Source organism: Petaurus breviceps, unplaced genomic scaffold, assembly GCF_028583685.1.
Source record: "Petaurus breviceps papuanus isolate PSGF00001 unplaced genomic scaffold, PetGlider_PUasm1.0 174, whole genome shotgun sequence".
Taxonomy (NCBI): Eukaryota; Metazoa; Chordata; class Mammalia; order Diprotodontia; family Petauridae; genus Petaurus; species Petaurus breviceps.
This window is the reverse complement of record NW_027185761.1, coordinates 62,831,585-62,849,913: the sequence shown is the minus strand read 5'-3', so window position 1 is coordinate 62,849,913 and position 18,329 is coordinate 62,831,585. Positions and strand designations below refer to the sequence as shown.

The following is an 18,329-nucleotide window of genomic DNA, read 5'->3' as shown; positions in this document are numbered from 1 at the left end:
CAGTGTGGCCCAAGTTTGTAACTGCTTTTGTGACTCCCATGATGTTGATTGGTATGGAGATTGCAGTGCACAAACCCCCTGTTTTGTGTCTTATATGATAAACTTCTCTTTTAACCAGGACTTTCCTATCTTGTACTTGTGAAAATGTTTGGAATTCTCTCTGTGGCACCATCTTATGCTCATGCTGTGGCTTAGAGATGTGCCAAATGCGGTAGCCACCTTTGTTGAAGTAGTGATTGCAGTCTGGGCCTAGAAGCAAGACTTCAGTGGTTTCTAAGTCACCACTGGAGAGAGTTGCATGGGGGTAATGTTAAAGAATTGGGAAATTGAGAAGAGTCTCACTATCAATTGTTAATACATTTAAATGAATAGTAACCTCTATTTAAAAATATATTACACCATTTGCTGAGGTGTAATAGAAACGTGGGTTAGCTTTCATGAGCACGTGCTCAGCACTGCTTAGCAGATTATAGCATGAGGGACGTGGGAAGTGATTGATGGGCTTTGGTGACTTGTGGGTCATCTGGTGGAGCTGTAGTTGAACACGACGGATGCTACTTCCCAGGCCTTACCTGTGCCCATGTCACTGAATTTTCAGAAAACGTCTGAAGAGAGGATTGCTCAGCTGCAGCAGACGTATGCTCGGGAGCTATCTGACAAGGAGAAGGAGCTCAGCGAGAAGTTTCAGGCCCGGGAAGAAGAGCTCCAGAGGCAGCTGAGAGCAGCTCTCGTAAGCCTTGGATGTGTTGGTTTTTCTGATTAAGTGTAATAGCATCCGTGTTTTTTGTTTGGGTTGTTTTGCAAAACACTGTGAAATCACAGATCCAGAAATCAGACTTTTTTTATCCTCACCTAGAACTGGAAGGAAATGAATAAGCCTGTGAGCTCCAGGAATAACTCACAGAACTCTGCCCTCAGGTCCGAGGCTGTTCGTTTAAATTGTCTGGAAATTAGTTCAATATTTTACAAGTTATGTTACTTGATTTTCCCTGAAGTTTTATAATTTTTAACACAGTGGAGAACAGATTACCATAAGAGTGCCAGTGGACTCTTACTCCTTAGAAATGATAGTGTATATTCTCCATGATACAATGATCCTAGACAATTCCAAAGGAATTGTGATTGAAAATGCTCTAGACTTCCAGAGGAAGAACTGATGAGGTCTGAATGTAGATGGAAGCAGACTGGTTTTTGCTCTCTGAATTTTTTGTGCGTGTGTTTTTTCTTTTGGGCTGTTCCTCTTTCTTAACATGACTAATATGAAAATATTTTACATGATTGAACATATGTAATCTATTAGCAAATTGCTTACTGTCTTAGGGAAGGAGTGAGGGAGGGAGAAAATTTGGAACTCAAAATTGTTAAATGAATGTTAAAAAAATTTTTTTTACATGTAATTGGGGAAGGAGTAAAATACTATAAAAAAAAAAGAGATGGGTGATAATAGACTTTGAGAGAGACCGAGCAACATTCCAATTTTTGTTAGCAACCTGAGACTTCTTAATTTAAGGACAAATAGCCCTTCCTTCATAAATTCATTAAGACTGAATTATCAGAACAGTGATAAATTGATGTATCATCCCCTATTTCTTTAACTAGTTTTGATGTATTATTTAATAAAGCCAAGAAGTATGTGATGTATTTTAGAAGAATTTTAATTTTTAAAATGCTTAAAATCAAGCCTAATCCTTAGAAAGGTAAAGTTATCTAGAAAATTAATTTATGTAGAATATTCCATTTCTTAATAATTTTAGATAAATGAGCTAGCTATTTTATATGGAATATTCTGCATAAATTATTTAAATGTTTCATGAACTTGTAATAGTTCTGTTTTCTTAATTTTAAGGGAGAAAAGTAAGAGATAAGATTAAAATGTTCAGTTAACAAGATAGAATAGAATAATTTTTTACGTAATAAGGCAGTACCAAAAATGAACACTAGTCCAAATAGATTTGATAATTAGAATCAGTTTCCTTATTAGTTGGATATTGGCCACGCTTTTATCCCCAACTTAGCTTGTAGACAAATGGAGCAGTCTCTCTGAGAGGCCAGGGACCAATCTGGCCTCAACTTCTTTTTTGTATAGATTTATGAGGACAGGGCAGCTCCTTATTGCTGGACAGGGGCTTCCATGGAGTGTGATGTCAAGTGGAGGTGATGGAGGAACTGGTGGTGTTGGATACTGTTCAGTACTGGGGCATCGGAGCTTTGTAATTTAGTGAGGAAATGCTCTAGGGGTGAATGCCTGTCTGAATGTCCTCCATTTCTAAAACAGTATCAGTGGGTAGCTTTTTGATCATTTGTGTGTGGGAGAGAAAGTCAGGAGCCTTCTTTGATCTGGGCCACATAGTGAAAGGAGACTTTGGAACTATGAAGAGATGATGGAAAGGTGTAGGACAGAGAATTCCCTGCCTCCTGTTTCGTCACTGAGGTGTCTAGAGACCATGGGAGGAGGAGGATGGTGGCAAGTGCTGACAACCGTTCTTTACATAAAGTAAACGTCCCTGCCTTCTCTTGATGTTCTACAGTTTTATCTCTATTCTGGAGGGGATGTTCAGGGCAGCAGGAAAGGTGGTGAAAGAAAAGCTGCAGAGCACTTGCCAGTGGGACTCTTCATCTTCTATACATGTAAAATCGTTTCATTGAAAATAGCAGCTTTCCCCCAAATAGATGTGTTTTATGTGATAATTAGGCATAATTCCTGTTGGTGAGTCCCTCAGAGAGCTCTGATTCTCAGGGTGTCTTCTGTTTATGGGCAGCCTGCATTTCAGTCATAGACTCAGAATTAGAGAGTTGGAAGGGTCCTCGACACCGTCTGTGCCGTCCCATATCTGAAGGGAACAGACATACTCGACTGGAGGTTATCCTAGCCTCTGTTTGAAGACCTTCAGTGAAGGGGAGCCCATCACTTCTTGAGATGGTTCATTCTGTTTCTTACAGATATTCTTGTCAGGCACTTGGGCCTCAGTTGGTGATTTTGTAACTTCCTGTAGCCCTGCCTTCTTGGGCCAAGCAGAAAAAGACCAGTCCCTCCTCTATGTGATAGCCCTTCAAACACTTGGACTCAGCTCTCATGGCCCCCTGCAGGCTTCTTCTTTAGGCTAAATATTCCCATTTCTTCCCATTGGTGTTCATGTGGCATGGTCTCAAGGGCCTTTTGCCACTCTGTGGGATGCTCTCCAGCATCTAGACATGAATGCCTGACTCCAGATGTGGTCAGACCAAGGCCACGTACAGCCAGAATATCCTTGCTTTAATTCCTGTAATTCCTGTGCTAAGGTAACGTTTGTTTTGGGGGCCCACTTCACACTCCTAGCTGCTTGAATTTGCATTCTGCTAAAGCCCTCAGATCTTTTTAGAAAGCTGCTATGTAAACACGCCTCTCTTAGGCTGGACTTGTGAACCTTCCTTTCAGGCTTTCCATTTCCTTGTATTTGTATCTCTATTGTAAATTTGTGTTTTCTCTTTCAGTGAAGAAAGGGTCATAGACCATGGATTCAGAACTCAGTGGGACCTTGGATTTTATCTAGTTCAACCATTTTATTGTACAGATGAGGAAACGGAGGCCCAGAGTGTCTTAGTTACCTGCCAAAGGTTACACAGCTAGTAAATGTCAGATGCACTATTCAAAACTCGATTTCACCTAGCTCTGCCACTTTCTCTAAAACACCATGTGGCTTTCAAGAAGCAGCATGGTGCCCAAGTGGACTTTGAGATCATTTAATGATCCCAAGGTGTACTTCCTGGTGCAGTCTTCCATCTTTTTCAATATAAATATTCTTTCAGCAACCTTCTACTGTTGCATATCTTGGAAAATCACAATCCCTAAGGGATTAAAGTTGTAGATAGTCTAGAAAACAGTGGAAAGATGATGATGGGAGTGAAATCTGGTGTGTCTCTAGGATGACCAATGCTTAAGAAATGGTGTTGGGGATATTCTTCAGGAAGGAGGTATGACAGGTAAAGGAGACTGTTCCATCATGTAAATGAGGGATAGTAGAGGGATGGCCCGATGCTTCATTGGCGCTTTGGTGTTTAAGAAGGTTAGAGGAAGCTTTCGACAGTTTGGTGGATTCTCTGTGATCTGCAGAAGAAAGGAGATGAGTCACCTGGGATGACAAGGCCATCAGTGTGTTGTGACTCCTTTTGCAAGGAGTGTCCTTCTTACTGAGCTTACATTTCCATTGACCTATTTTTGAAAACCATTTAATTTATTGGGCAGCAACTATGCTAGTGTGGAGAATTTATGAACAAGCCATTATTTTAGGGCTATGGTGGTCATCTTCATGTTAATAGTGATTCTGCTAGACAAAGATTAGCTGAAATAGACTGGGAAGGCTCTGTTTTCTTGTTTCAGCAAAATAGAATGTGGAAGGAAAAGTAATTTAATTTTTCTGTGTATTGTTTATCAGGTCTTCATTCTTTTTTTCATTGTCGGCAGTTATTGGGTTCTTAAAAAGTACTTGATGTATGTGCCATTATTTCTTCTCTCTTAATTGGTAGTTATTTTGCTATGCTTTAAACCCTCATTAATTTGGATTTCACTAATTTGGAATCTGGGATAATTGGGACAGTATCTAGCTTAAGTTTCTGATTCCTAATGGAAAAAAGGCCTTACTAAGCAAATGAAAGGTACTTAGTACCCCAGTTAGCAGTTTGGACCAGGAGCACAAGGAAGTGTCAGCCTATTTAGGAAAATTGTTTTCCAGCACCATAGTGGTGACTATTTATGTATAAGCAATGTAAGTATAAATTGAAAGCACAGCCCTTATTATACTGGATGTGTGTAAATGTTTCATGTTATTGAAGCTCTTGGTCAGACCAATTCTGATTAAAGTAATTGTATTTGTTTCAAAATATTCTGTACTGCATAATTTCTACAGCTCAGCCAAATGATTGTCTTCCACGTTAATGAGATTTTATTTTTTTATTCTAACTTGTGCTTGTCATGACCATGATGAAGTATGACTTGATCTTTTTGTTTTTTTTATCACAGGAAAATAATCAAACGGAGTATTTGAAGAACACTCGAGAAAAGGAGCAGCAAGAATCCTTAGCTCTTGAAGAATTAGAATTGCAGAAAAAAGCTTTACTGTTAGAAAGTGAGAATAAGCTTCGGGGCCTACAAGAAGAAGCAGAGACCTATAGAACTGTAAGTTAAAAAAAAGTGCTAGGAATGTGTCTTCGGGTAAGTTACTTCAGTGTTTCTGGGCCTCAGTATGTAAGATGAGAGTGTTGTTCTGAGTAATGGCTGTGGTAGGGGTTGGTACACTACAACCTGTGGGCCACACCGGGCCCCAGCACCTTTTTTTTTTATTTAAAAAAATGTAAAAATTATCCTTAACTCTGCAGATAAACGAAAGGAGATTGGTTGTCCTGTGAGCCCTAGTTTACTAAAGCCTGGGTTACACTTCCTCCTACCTCTCAAATACAGTTCTAGTGCCGTGTATCCATTCATACATTGTTAAAATAGAAACAAATTTTTTCACTAACTTTTTAGTGAATGTGTTTCATTTGATGTGAATTTAATATCACTATTTGTTTTCAAAAGTTGATATAATTCCATTATCTGATGTGGGTGTGACTGAAAAGACTAATTCATCAGTAGTTAGTTGTATTTTCTGTTCTATGTATGTCTTAATGACTGCCCTTACACACTATCTAACACGTCTCTGTTTAAACCAAATTGTTGCATATTTATTACTTCTCATCACTATATTTCCTTTATGTCTTTGCTTTCATAAAAAAGTCAGACACATTCCTTTTAAAGTGTCTATGTCTGAATAGTTATGGTAGTAGCTTTCTCCCATGTCTTGATAAATTTTATGAATTAGATTTAGGGAAGAAGCTTTTTGCCTTTTTGTTTTGTGACTTCCTTATAAAATTCGTAGTGAAGGTGTATAACATCCTTCCTGGTATCTGGTTTGATATTCAAAATGGCTCTTTTCTTGTCAGTCTGTTTTGTCTAAGCAGTTTGTAAATAGCACGTCAGTATTAGTCATACTAGCCAATATGTGTCTCAATTAAAATACATGTGTTCTCTCACTTATAGAGAATCCTGGAGTTGGAAAGCTCCCTGGTAAAGTGCTCTCAAGATAGCAAGAATCGGGTAGAAGAGATGTCCTTTCAAATGGAATCTGAGAGAAACAAGCACAATACAGAAATCACACTCATGGCTGAAAAGCATAAAGCAGAATTAGAAAGTTTGCAGAGACAGCAGGAGCAGCTTTGGACGGAGAGGCTTCAGGGCCTGAAGCAGCAGCACCAGACAGAAATTGAGAGTCTCAGAGAGAAACATGAACAGGAAGAGGAGGCGCTGCTGAGAGAGAAGGAGGCCGTGTTCCGTGGGCACATAGAAGAGATGAACGAGAAGACGCTGGAAAAGCTTGATGTGAAGCAGACGGAGCTAGAGGCACTGTCTTCGGAGTTGTCCGAAATAACAAAGAGTCGCCAGAATCTGGAACGAGAGCTCTCGTCCTTAAAGATTGAGAAGGAGCAGGTAATGCGGGAGCTTGAGGCAAAGCTGGATGCAGAGAGAGCTCAGCACCAGCAGCACATGGACGCAGTCATAGAAGAGCACAGGCGGTCTGCCCGGGATGTCGAGGAGGCGATGAGAGAGGAGCTCAGCCGCATGGGGCTCCTGCTGAAGGAAAAGGAGCGGCGTTTGGAAGAGCGGCAGGCGCAGCAGCAGAGATTGGAGGAGTCTGTGAAGAAGGCCGAGACCGAGCTGAAGCAAGCGTCAGAGAAGATCGACGTGTTTCAGTCGCACCAGAATAACTCGAATGAGCAGGTTAAAGCCTATGAAAGGCAGCTGACCGAACTGCACCAGAAATGGGCTGCTGTGGAAGCTGAGAAGGAGCATCTTGGGAAGCAAGCGGCAGAAGCTGAGGCACAGAAGAGTCATCTCCAAGCCGAGCTGGGCTCTTACAGAACCCGGGTGCAGGACTTAATGCTGCAGCTGGAGCAGCGCAGTGATGAGACGGATCAGAAGCTGCGTTCTCTGACTGACCAGTACGAGTCCCAGCTGAGAGAGCTCAGCACCGAACGAGAACAGACCAAGCAGAACTTGACTGAAAGGGAAAATGAAATGCTACACATGAAAGAGCTGCAGAACCAGGAAATAGACAGGATCAGGCAGAGACTGTTAGCCCAAGAAGAAAGCATGAAGACTTTGGAAAAAGAATATGAAAGCAAGTTGAAGAATCAAGAAATCAAGATGGAAAAAATTAAACAGAAAGCAAAGGAAGTGCAAGAAACCTTCAAGAAGAAACTGTCAGATCAGGAAGCTAAGCTGAAGAAAGAACTTGAAAACACACATTTAGAGTTCAGCCAGAAAGAGAAAGAGCTTAATACCAAAATGATGGAGATGGCCCAGGCTAGTTCTGCTGGGATGAACGATGCCATTTCAGAACTGAGGAAGAACCAGCAGGAGCAAGTGGAAAGCCTCACGGCGGCACATCAGCGAGAACTGAACGACATCGTGTTAAACTGGGAAAAGAAGGTCAGCCAGCAAGCCGAGGAGCTCCAGGAGAAGGAGCAGGAAGTGGCCGAGCTCAGGCAGGAGATGGTGGCCGTCAGAGAAAAGGCCAGCAGAGAAGTGGCCTCGCTGAAGGAAGTGGGCGCGGAGCAGGGCGCACGGCTGGAGCAGTTAGAGGAGCAGCTGAAGCAGAAATCCGCACAGGTAGCAGCGCTGACCCAGGATGGAACGGACACCAGAGCTCAGCTCGAAACGCTGCAGGCTGAAAGAGCTTCTCTTCACGAACAGATAACTGAGCTGAAGACACTGGGAGAGAAAGATAAGCAGAGGTTTTTGGATGTGACTGAGCAGTTGAAAACTACTGAAGAGCAGCTCCAGGCTTTGAAATCTTCATGTGAAGGATATGAGAAGAAAGCAGAGGCCAACCACTTGCACTTTCAACAACTCTCTGAGAAGCTGGCAGCACAGCTGCACATGTGCTGCCAGGAGGCCGGAGCCCTGCTGCAGACCCGAACCAGTGAGCTGATGGAGAAGATTGAGGCTGCTCTGTCTCGGGTTTCTTATTGCCAGCTTCAGACAGCCAGAGTGAAAGAAGCAATATTAATTCAAAATCATAAAATCCCTGAGCTAGAAGCGAAGCTTAGACAGGCAACAGAACAGCATAATGTATTAAGTGACTCTTTACAGAATTCAGTTCATAAGTTGGAAGAAAAAGAAAATCAAATTAAGAGCATGAGAACTGACATCGAAGGCCTCGTCACAGAAAAAGAAGCGTTGCAGAAAGAAGGAGGACATCAGCAGCAGGCTGCCTCTGAAAAGGAATCTTGTATCACTCAGCTAAAGAAAGAGTTAGCCGAAAACATCAATGCTGTCACCCTGATGAAGGAGGAGCTTCAAGAAAAGAAATCTGAAATTGGCAGCCTTCACGAACGTGTGAGGGATCTGAATGTTCAGCTTGAGAACAGTATTAGCCTGACAGAAAAAGAGGAGGCTGTGTCTCTGGTAAAGAAACAGCATAAAGAGGCCCAACGGGAACTGCTCGCCCAAGTCCAAGACTTATCCGTGACAGTCGATACCTTGAACAAGGAGAAAGCGTCAGCTCTGGAGCAGGTAGATCACTGGATGAATAAATTCTCTGAGTGGAAGAAGAAAGCGCAGTCGAAGATTACGCAGAATCAGAATTCTATTAAAGACTTACAGATGCAATTGGAGCTAAAAACAAAGGAATCTAGTGAAAAAGATGAGCAGATAAATTCATTAAAAGAGAACCTTGATCAGGAAAAAGAAAGTTTTAAAAGTTGGAAGAGTGAATGTGAAGAAAGAGAGAGCAAGAAGGAGAAACGTGAGTGTGACTTACTAGCTGAGTTAAACGTCCGGTTGGCAAGAATTGCCGAGTTAGAGGAACACGTTAGCCAGAAAACAGCAGAAAACGTGTGCTTAGCAGAAGACCTTAAGCGGCTCTGTGGAAGTGAGGAGCGGCTCCAGCGCACCCAAGAGCAGGGCGAGGAGCAGCGGCTGCAGCTTCAGAAGCAGCTGGACTCCATGAAGGCCGCTCTGGAGGCTCAGCAGAGGGAGACCGAGCGCGCCGTCACTTCCAGCGACAAAAGCAAAGCAGACGCGTTAAAGGCGCTGCAGGAGCGCCTGGATGCAGAAAATGCTGCCAAGTTGGCAGAATTGAAGAAGAAGGCGGAACAAAAAATCGCCACCATCAAGAAGCAGCTACTGTCCCAAATGGAAGAAAAGGAGGAGCAGCACAGGAGAGAAGCAGACAGCCGGGTGACGGTGATGGCCCGGCAGCTGCAGGAGCGAGAGCGCCAGGCTCAGCAGCTTCGGGAGCAGCTCAGGTCTGTGGGCAAGCGGGCCCTGGAGCAGGAAGGAGAGGCCACGGCCGTGGCGGCCACCTCCACAGAGCCCCCGGGACGGGCAGCAGACAGGGATACTGGCATCGAGGAAGCACCTCTGGCCGAGGTGCAGGAGCGTTTGAGAGGGTCGGAACAGGGCGAGACTGACGTCGGAGTGGCCCAGGAGAGCCTCCTGGAGAAGGGTGAGACAAACCAGCTTGTAGAAGAAGAGAGAAAGGAGAGGGCAGAGCTGCTGACATCCAGCCCCGGACCCATCAAGGCTTCCCAGCAGCAGTCGGAGGAGAAAGAGGAGCCTGGGGAAGTTGTAGGGGATGGTGGTGGAAGCAGCATGGAGCTTCGTGAAGCCCAGGCCCAAGTGCGCCCTAGCACACAGAGCCAGCGCGAGGACCTGAGGTCTGAGCTAGAGGAGGCCGAGCGGGACAGACAGCGGCTGCGCAAGGAAGTGAATTGCTTGCAGAGGGATTTGCGGACTCTGAGGAAGGAGCATCAGCAAGAATTGGAAATAACCAAGAAGGAATGTGAAGAAGAAATGGAAAAGAAAATGAAGTAAGTTTTGTTCATGCCTTAAAGTCAGCAAACATGACACGCCTCCTGGGTGCAGAGACCCTGCTAGACATGAGTGTCCCCAAGAGTAATCAGCAAACAGAGAGATGGTAGTAGCCAGGAGGGTCCCAGGAGAGGATTGGAAAAGGGAAGTGGCCAGCCCACTGAAAGGTCAGTGGAACCAACCTGCGAGGTCTCAAACACTGTCCCTCCCGTTGTTCTTATTTTAACCTAGGGGCAGGAGGGAGCTGTTGAATGGGGAAGTGATGTGGGCAGGCTTGTGTTTGAGGAACAGATGTGCATGTGGCTGCTCTGTGGATAGTGAAGCAGAGCAGAGACCCCGGAGAGAAGATGTGTGTATCAGCAATGCCATATTCACAATGCCTATAGAGATTACAAATATGCTGATATAATTATCCATTACAAAATACGTCATGTTTGCCATATGAGGAAATAAACTAGAAAATTTATTAAGATACCAAAAGACTGAGTCCCAAAACCAGAAAGTGAAAGCCATCAGAGTAGTTATGATATTGGCACAGGTAGATAAAGTAGAAAGCACCCACATTCTCAAGCCTTTAAAACAGAACAGGCTACCTCAGGCAAAGGTCCTCCTCTCCCCACTCACAGCAACCACCCAGCGTCCTGGAAGCGCGCTCCCAGCAGCTCCGGCCCCTGGCAGTCCTCAGCAGGAGTCCTTAGCAGAAAGTCCTTAGCAGTCCTAACTCAAAAAGGGCTTTGCGCTGCCACTGCCTCTGCTGCTGCCGCCGTCACCACCACCGCCAGCCAACGCAGGAACGCTAGCTTGGCTTCCGCTTCCTCTTGCTCCGCCCCTTCCTGCTACATCAGCAAGTCCAACAGGGCATGGAAGATCTTTAAATCCCATAACCCTTACAATGTGGTGGTGGTGGTGGGCACGGGCGTAGGCAAGAGTCCAGAGCAGAGGGGAGCTGCAGTGGGATTGGGGAGAAGGCGACGACCGCCTGGGAGAGAACGTTCTAGTCGAAGGCAGCTGCCAGTGCGGCGAACGTGATAGGCTCTTATCTCTAGTTTAAAAGTGCCATATTAAGAGTTGCAAAGTAGAAATTTAAGGAATGTTTCACGTTTGAGGGAAAATGACATTTCTCTTTCACGTAAGGTGATGGTTAGTTAAATGACATTGTTTGCTTCATGTGGAGATGTTTGATTTTTAAATTTTGCTGCATAGACTGGAACAGGAAGACAGCGAGCTCAAGCATAACTCCAAGTTAAAACAGCTCATGAGGGAGTTTAATACTCAGCTGGCTCAGAAGGAGCAAGAACTGGAAGCAACAATCAAAGAAACCATCAGTAAGTAAAGTTACAAACTCGTCACCAGAGAAACCCGAGTCCTAATGCCTTTGTAATTTCAGCTCCAGTCCTCTTGTCACCATGGGAAGCACTTTGCCTAAACCGAACTGCCCCCAGTCACAACCCCAAACGTTCTTTCCCTAGGATATTGTATGGTAGAAGTGGTGTGGCCTGGGAACTGGGCTCTCTTTATAGTTAGGAGAGAAGGACACTCTTTAAGCTTGTCATCTGACAGTGGTTGAGTGAGGAAAGGCCCTGGATTTCGGGTTGGAAATCTCTGGTGATTAAAAGTGTGTATCTCTGTGTGTGTGTGTGTGAGTGTGTGTGTGTGTGTGTGTGTGTGTGTGTGTGTGTGTGTGTGAGGAGGCTAGAGCCTTGTTCTGCCCCTCTGTGTGTGTGAGTGTGTGTATCTCTGTGTATGTGTGTGAGTGTGTGTATCTGTGTGTGTGTGTGTGTGTGTGTGTGTGAGTTAAAATTCCCACAAGCCTTTGTAAGAGTCAGAGGTAGGGAAAATAAAACTGAAGTTGATGTGTATTCAGCAGTTGGACTGTAGGCAGTGCATAGTGTCGTGTTCTGTTGTTTTTCCTTGTGACGGTTAACAAATGAGCCGTTATGTTACCTGTGTGTGTATGTGTGTGCATGTGTGTGTGGCCTTGCACATGGATATCATTCTATACACAAGTGGTGCGTGTGTACAAATGCTGCTCCTTCCATGTGATGCCAGTAGAAGGCCCTTCCCCTGCAGCCGGCCTAGAGCCATCTCTCCTCATCTTACTCCTTCTCTTGTGTTTGTCAGGTAAGGCCCAAGAAGTGGAGGCGGAGCTCTTAGAAAGCCACCAGGCAGAAACAAACCATCTGCATAAAAGACTTGCTGATAAAGAAGAAGATTTAAAAAGAACAGCCAGAAGATATGAAGAAATCCTTGATGTAACCCTGTTTTTGTTTGTTTCTTTTAGCTTAAGTTTATTTCCTCCCAATCAGAGATGAAGTTATGGGGTCACTTTCTAATATTCATTGGTTCCATTGACTATCCAAATGGAGACTTGTACAAGACAGATTCCACAATTTTGGTTAGATTCTTCCGTGGCTTCAGCCTGCTAAGGAGCCTGCATCACTCATTGAGCATTTTTAAAGCAGCTGAGCATGTGTTTTAGGCTGTGGGCCAAGCCCGAGCCAGGTGCAGGAATACCTGAATCAGATCAGGCCAGGTCTGGGCCTCAGTTTCCTGATTTGTTAAGTAGGATGTATCTTCAGATTTCTTGAGCAGAAGGATTCTGAGCCAAGTTGCCATAGGAGTTAGCAGAACAGCAGTCTGATTGTGACCATTTTGCTCATCTAGGATTACCACATGCTCAGATAGTCATGTGTTATTTGATACATCTTGTTAATTAGCTTTTCTTACCTCAAAGGCACGAGAAGAAGAAATGACTGCTAAAGTCATTGAACTACAGACCCAGTTGGAAGAACTGCAGAAGGAACGCCAACATCGACTCCAGGAAGAAGAGGAGGAGAATCTGAGCAGTGAGAAAGTGAGAATGCCTCCATTTCCTGAGTCTGCTCTGTGAAAAGTGCCAGGGCGGGGCAGGGCAGGGGCCAGTGTGTGGGTTCGATGAGGAAGAATGGGAGCCAGCGCCCTGGGAGAACACTTGTGTGAGTGTGGAAGGGAGCCTGGCTCTCCTGGGCAGCTCCTGCCTAGGGAAGGGCAGAATAAGGCTCTCGCCTCCTTCATTCTAGATAGGAGGTGTCTCGTTGCAAGCCGAGATCCCATTAGTTCTCTTTGCTGGTGACGTGCCACGCTTCTGACTCACATGCAGGGGTGTGAGGGGTGGGATGAGCCTTTAGTGAATGTTTGCCTTGTGCCAGGCACTGCGCTAAACACTTAGAAGAAGATCTCATTTGAGAAGTAGTTGCTGTTAATCTCCCCATTTTATAGATGAGCAGACTGAGGGAGACAGAGGTTAATTGACTTGCCCAGGCTCTTACACTCTTCCCTACTCTGCCACCAGGTGACCACTGTTTATATTGAGCTTTTAGCCTACTAGGTCTCTAGACTTTTGTGTTTTTGTTTTGTTTTTCATGAACTGTGATCTAGGCCTTCCTGATCCTGTACTTTACAGTTGATTTTTTATTTTTGAACCAAAGTGTGAGACTATACTTGTTCCTTTAAAATTTGATTTGGCCCAATGTTCTAGTGAAGGATTTCCCCCCATTTTTATCAGAAATTTTTTTTTATTCTATTTTATTTGATTTTCAGGTTCATATTCTCTCCCTTCCACCTTCCTTCAGTCGGTCTTTGAGAAATCAAGAAAAACAAAACCTGTTACAAACATAGATACTAAAGCAAAACAAACACCCACATTGACCCCATGCAGGAACAATCCCTGTCTCAGTCTATGCTCTGAGTACTTCACCTCTGTCAGGAGGTGGGTAGCATGCTTCATCACCGTCTTCCGGAGTTATGGCCGGTTGTTGTGTCAGTCAGAGCCCCAAAGTTTTTAGAGTGGTTTGTCTTTATCATATGTTGTTACTGCCTAAGTGATTTTCCTGCATCTGCTTACTTGCTGTTGCATGAGTTCACACAAGTCCTCCCAAGTTTTTCTGAAACCACTCCCTTCTAATTTCTTATAGCACAATAGTATTCCATCACGTTCACATGCCATGACGTATTCAGCCATCCCCCAGTTGATGGGCAGCTCCTCAGTTTCCAACTCTTTGCCACCACAGAGAGCGACAATAAGTTTTTTGGTATATATGGTTCCTTTTCCTTTTTTTTTTTGGGCCACTTTGGGGTGTAGACCTAGTAGTGACATCACTAGGTAAATAGCTTTTTTTTGCTAGCTGGGAGTTTTTAACCAAGGTCTGTGATGTTTGTTTATTTTTATGTGTCTTTATGATTGGTTTCCTTTGGATCCTATGTATTTTATTTTCACTACTTAAAGAAATTACTTAGAGAAGGGGTTCAGTAGTTTTCCCTAGACTGCCAGAGCCCATGACTCAAAAAATGATTAAGAGCTGCTGTTATTAGCTTTCCTCTCAGCTTCATGTCCTCTGCAGATTTCATAAGCATGCCATTTTGGCCTACATTCATGTCATGATAAAAGTGTTGAAAGCACCGACTCAGCAGCATTTCCTTGGATTTCTCTATTAGAGATCTCCCTTCCAGTTGATTAAGACCTATTTCAAGCCAGTCAATCACCAGTTTTGTATTTACTTAACTGTACTGTCTTGCAGCCCATATTTCTTCATCTTGTCCGCAAGGATAGCATGACCCTCAAGCTTTCTCTCGAGGGTATAGTGAATATTGGACATTGAGATGGTTTTCTCGCTACCTGAGACTTTTTCGGGGCTTAATTTTAGACTTTAATTCTATTATAGATAAAGTTGAGTATTTTGTCTGTAGTTTTTTTTAGTCTTTTTTTGTTGTTCAGGAGTTTCAATTGTGGCTGCCTCTTTGTGACCCCATTTTGGGGTTCTCTTGGCAAAGATACTGGAGGGGTTTGCTATTTTCTTCTCCAGCTCATTTTACAGTTGAGGAAACTGAAGCAAACAGGGTGAAGTGACTAACCCAGGGTCACACAGCTAGGAATTGTCTGAGACTGGATTTGAACTTAGGTTTTCCTGACTCCAGACCTAGTCCTCTTATCCACTGTGCCACCAACTGCCTTTTTGGTCATAATCTGTGACATTTAGAATTGTTTTATTTCTTTACTTTTTAGATTTGTTCACCTCCAAATCTCATCCCTCCTCCAGCTGTTGACATTTATTCTTGGCCTAGTTGTACCTTGATTCAAATGCAGGACATTAAAAAAAAGTTATTTTACTTGCTGTCATTGAGAAGTTTGAGAGGCAATTAGAATAAGCAGAAATATTGCCTTAAAAATTCTTAGAGCACCTGAATATTTGTACAGAAATAAGCATTTTGAAGAAAATTTAAGAAAGTTTTTTAAACATTGATTTCCTCACAAATTGAGGACTAATTGAATAACTAGAATCTTGGCTTGTTAATTCTTGGCATTTTTCATCTACCATTTTTGATGTTTGTTTCAAGCAGGAACGTTACCATTTTTCCTTTTTTCCATTTTTCAGGTAACAATAATGGATCTCCAGGTAAGTCCTGAATTTCATTGGCTTAGGTTAGAGAGATTTTTAGATTAGGAGAATTTTGTGTTATAATTGAGCCAGGAAGAGACGGCTATTAACAAGAAAATGTTCCCCAGCACAAATGTGTTCTTGTTTTAACAATCAGTATGTTTGTTTGAAAAGTCCCTTTTTTATTTCAGACCCAGCTGGCCCAGAAAACTACTCTAGTCAATGATTCCAAGTTGAAAGAGCAGGAGTTCAGAGAGCAGGTGAGGAAGATTTGGATTTCTGTAAGAGGAATGCATAGCAGGGTGTCTATTGTACAGGCGAACACAATCATTCCCACCTGGAATCCCTGCTGCCAGGCAGGCAGAGGCAGGTGGCTCCCTTGATGTGTCCACACTAATATCACACTGTATGGTGAACTTGAGGGATCAGGGATGGTGGAGGGTAGGGACTTTTGGCTGCCTAAGGAGGGACAAAGGGGCCTAGGCTTAAAGCCTCCAGCTAGTTCAGTGGTGGGATCAGCCCAGGCATGGTTGATGTTCTGTTAGCTTGAGTAAGGTATGGAGACCTGTCTCCACAAAGAGGGGAAAGGGTATCTATTATGTTTCTTATTTTGAATATTGAACATCTGAGCTTGGCTTTCATTTAGCTAGACTTTAATTTTGCTGCTTAACAATTGGCCTTGAAATTTTTTTGAACTGTAGTATGGATTTTATTTCTAAGTCAGAATGATTACATTTTTAATTAAAAAAATAATTTTCTATGATTAATATAAATTTAGTGTCTTAATTTTGAGATTAAGATAATTTTTAGATCTCCTGTTTGGTCCTTTAATTACATATAACTGATGAGAACATGTTTTTAGTGCTTGAAAATAATTTATCTTTGGATAAAATATTGAGCTTATAGGTTCATTTCTCAGAAGAATCTTTTTTTTTTGACCCATAAAGTAAAAAATGATGAATCAATTGAAGTTAATTTTTCTCTTGGTGAATTCATTTTGTATATATATGTGCTAAGTATTAAGACTTGAGCGTAGCCAAAGAAAGCTCCAGGGTGAGCAGCTGTGCCTTAACCTTCATTCCATCAAAGTCTTTGGAAGCTTCCCCTCAAGTTCATTGACTTGAGTTTTCAGCAGACACTTGCAGAGATTTGCTTGTTCCCTCCTCTCTGTTAGTTTCTTCTGTTCTCATTGGCATTACCTATTGCTCTCTCTGTGTGTGGATTCCACAGTGTCTTTGGCCTTCTAATGACTCTGTGCCACTGGACCTCTGTTCGGAGGAGCACTTTTTGAATACTCTTCTCCTTTTAGTCTCCAGTCCTTACACCTTGTCTGTTGTAGGTTGTTGTAACGTTAACTTTCATGGACTTCTACCTTGGCAGTCTCTTTATAATCCTTTGTATAGCCACTAGGACCTTTTAGACAGATCTCTCATTTTTCTCCATAGATTTTTCATCTGTTTTGTTGGTTATTTTTAGATCCATACGTTAGAAGACCGGTTAAAGAAGTATGAGAAGAACATGTATGTTACAACAGGGGGGATGCCTTACCAAGGTGAGGATAATTACTCATTTTTTATTAGGCATTAAATAAAAAACATTTTTTACTAGGTATTAAATAAAAGCAGTTTCTTAAAGTAATCCTTAAATTCAATCTGCTACGATCTGGAAATAGTATTTTCTTTTGAGTCAGATTGCTGTAGGTCCAGTGGAAGCTCTAGTTGATTTTTTTAATTCCTAGACTTCATGAAAAGTAGCTGAAAAGGTTAAAAAAAACCCCAACCTTTTTGTTTCCTCAAATATAATATTTTGTGACATCAGTCACAGATACTTAGCATTCTTCTGTGGTTTTGAAAGCACCACAGTCCCTTCTGATTTGAGAATAAGAGAAAAAAGAGCTGAATCATTTCAGTTAAACTCTGTTCTCTCCACTCACGGAGCCATCTCTGTTGTTCTGTCCTTCCTCACCTCTTGCCCAGAAGTCTAACAGTAGCCTGCTGGTGGGGCTGCAGGCCTCAGGACTCTGCACTCATTCCAGCTTTTGACATGGCCATACCACCCCCCAGTCAGAGGACTGCATTGACTTGCTGTCACCCTTGCCTTTAGAGACCCACACAACCTGTCCCTCGCTTACCTCCCAGGCTTCGTGCATATTGTTCCCTCCACATGGTTAGGCTCTGGCTGACTTGCTGTTTTAGACTCTTCAGCAGTTGCCTTGGCTGGTGCCTTCCCTCTCAGATCACCTGTGGGACGTGCTTTGTGTGTGTGGAGTACATGCCACATTGTTCCCTGAATCAGAATATAAGCATCTTGGGACACACGCTCTCCGCCTCCAGAGGAGGAACCGATGCTGATGCTGTCTTAACACAGACTGACGCATACTGCGGTTTGCTTTTCTCTTTTTTGTTCGAGTCTTGTACCGAATGAACAATATGGTGATGTTTTTCATGATTGCAGGTATATTACCTGCATCAGATTGCTCAGGGAGAGGGGAGGAGAGGGATAGAATATGGAGCTCAGCACTTTTTAAAAATGTTAAAATTGTTTTAACATATAATTGGGGAAAAATAGAATATTTTTTAAAAATGTAAACACGTTGAGGACAGACATTGCTTTTGTTTTTTATGTGTATCACTCAAGGATTTCAAGGGACACTGTTAGTTCTATTGGTTTTTGTTTAAAGAGCCATTAAAACACTTTATGACATTGACTTATTTGTAGTCACCAGTTTTGACAAGTTCTCCTTCCTTGCCCAGTTTTCATTTATTAAGGCAAAAATCTAGGCCCCAAATTAGTTTTACTCAACAGAAATTGGCATAGGTAATAGGAGCCTGTGCCTAGACCTCACACAGCCTTCGTCTCTGGACTCCAGGCATTGGTGCTGGCTTTTGCCCTGTGCCCGGGAGGCTTCCTTCTTATGCTTGGCTCTTGTTTATAGATAATTTTTTTGTAGATCTGTTTTTTTCACATAGTCGTTTGTGTGTTTTCTCCTGTTTTTTGCATTTCTTTGTATTCTCAGCACATCACTCAGG

The 18,329-nt window shown here is 43.0% G+C and overlaps 1 protein-coding gene across 9 annotated transcripts in view; it reads left to right on the top strand.

Annotated features, from left to right (window-relative positions):
* Nucleotides 1-18,329, top strand: part of GOLGA4 (golgin A4) — a 98,925-nt gene that overhangs the window by 62,173 nt on the left and 18,423 nt on the right. For 7 of the 9 annotated variants that reach the window (XM_069084314.1, XM_069084313.1, XM_069084309.1 and 4 more), the window contains 10 exons: nucleotides 599-730; nucleotides 4,997-5,152; nucleotides 6,053-9,885; nucleotides 11,090-11,211; nucleotides 12,008-12,138; nucleotides 12,621-12,740; nucleotides 13,840-13,956; nucleotides 15,298-15,318; nucleotides 15,492-15,560; nucleotides 16,777-16,852. In XM_069084314.1, the coding sequence (XP_068940415.1) occupies nucleotides 599-730; nucleotides 4,997-5,152; nucleotides 6,053-9,885; nucleotides 11,090-11,211; nucleotides 12,008-12,138; nucleotides 12,621-12,740; nucleotides 13,840-13,956; nucleotides 15,298-15,318; nucleotides 15,492-15,560; nucleotides 16,777-16,852 (4,777 nt within the window). The remainder of the gene's footprint in view (nucleotides 1-598; nucleotides 731-4,996; nucleotides 5,153-6,052; nucleotides 9,886-11,089; nucleotides 11,212-12,007; nucleotides 12,139-12,620; nucleotides 12,741-13,839; nucleotides 13,957-15,297; nucleotides 15,319-15,491; nucleotides 15,561-16,776; nucleotides 16,853-18,329) is intronic. The other 2 variants (XM_069084310.1, XM_069084311.1) reach the window with 2 other exon arrangements.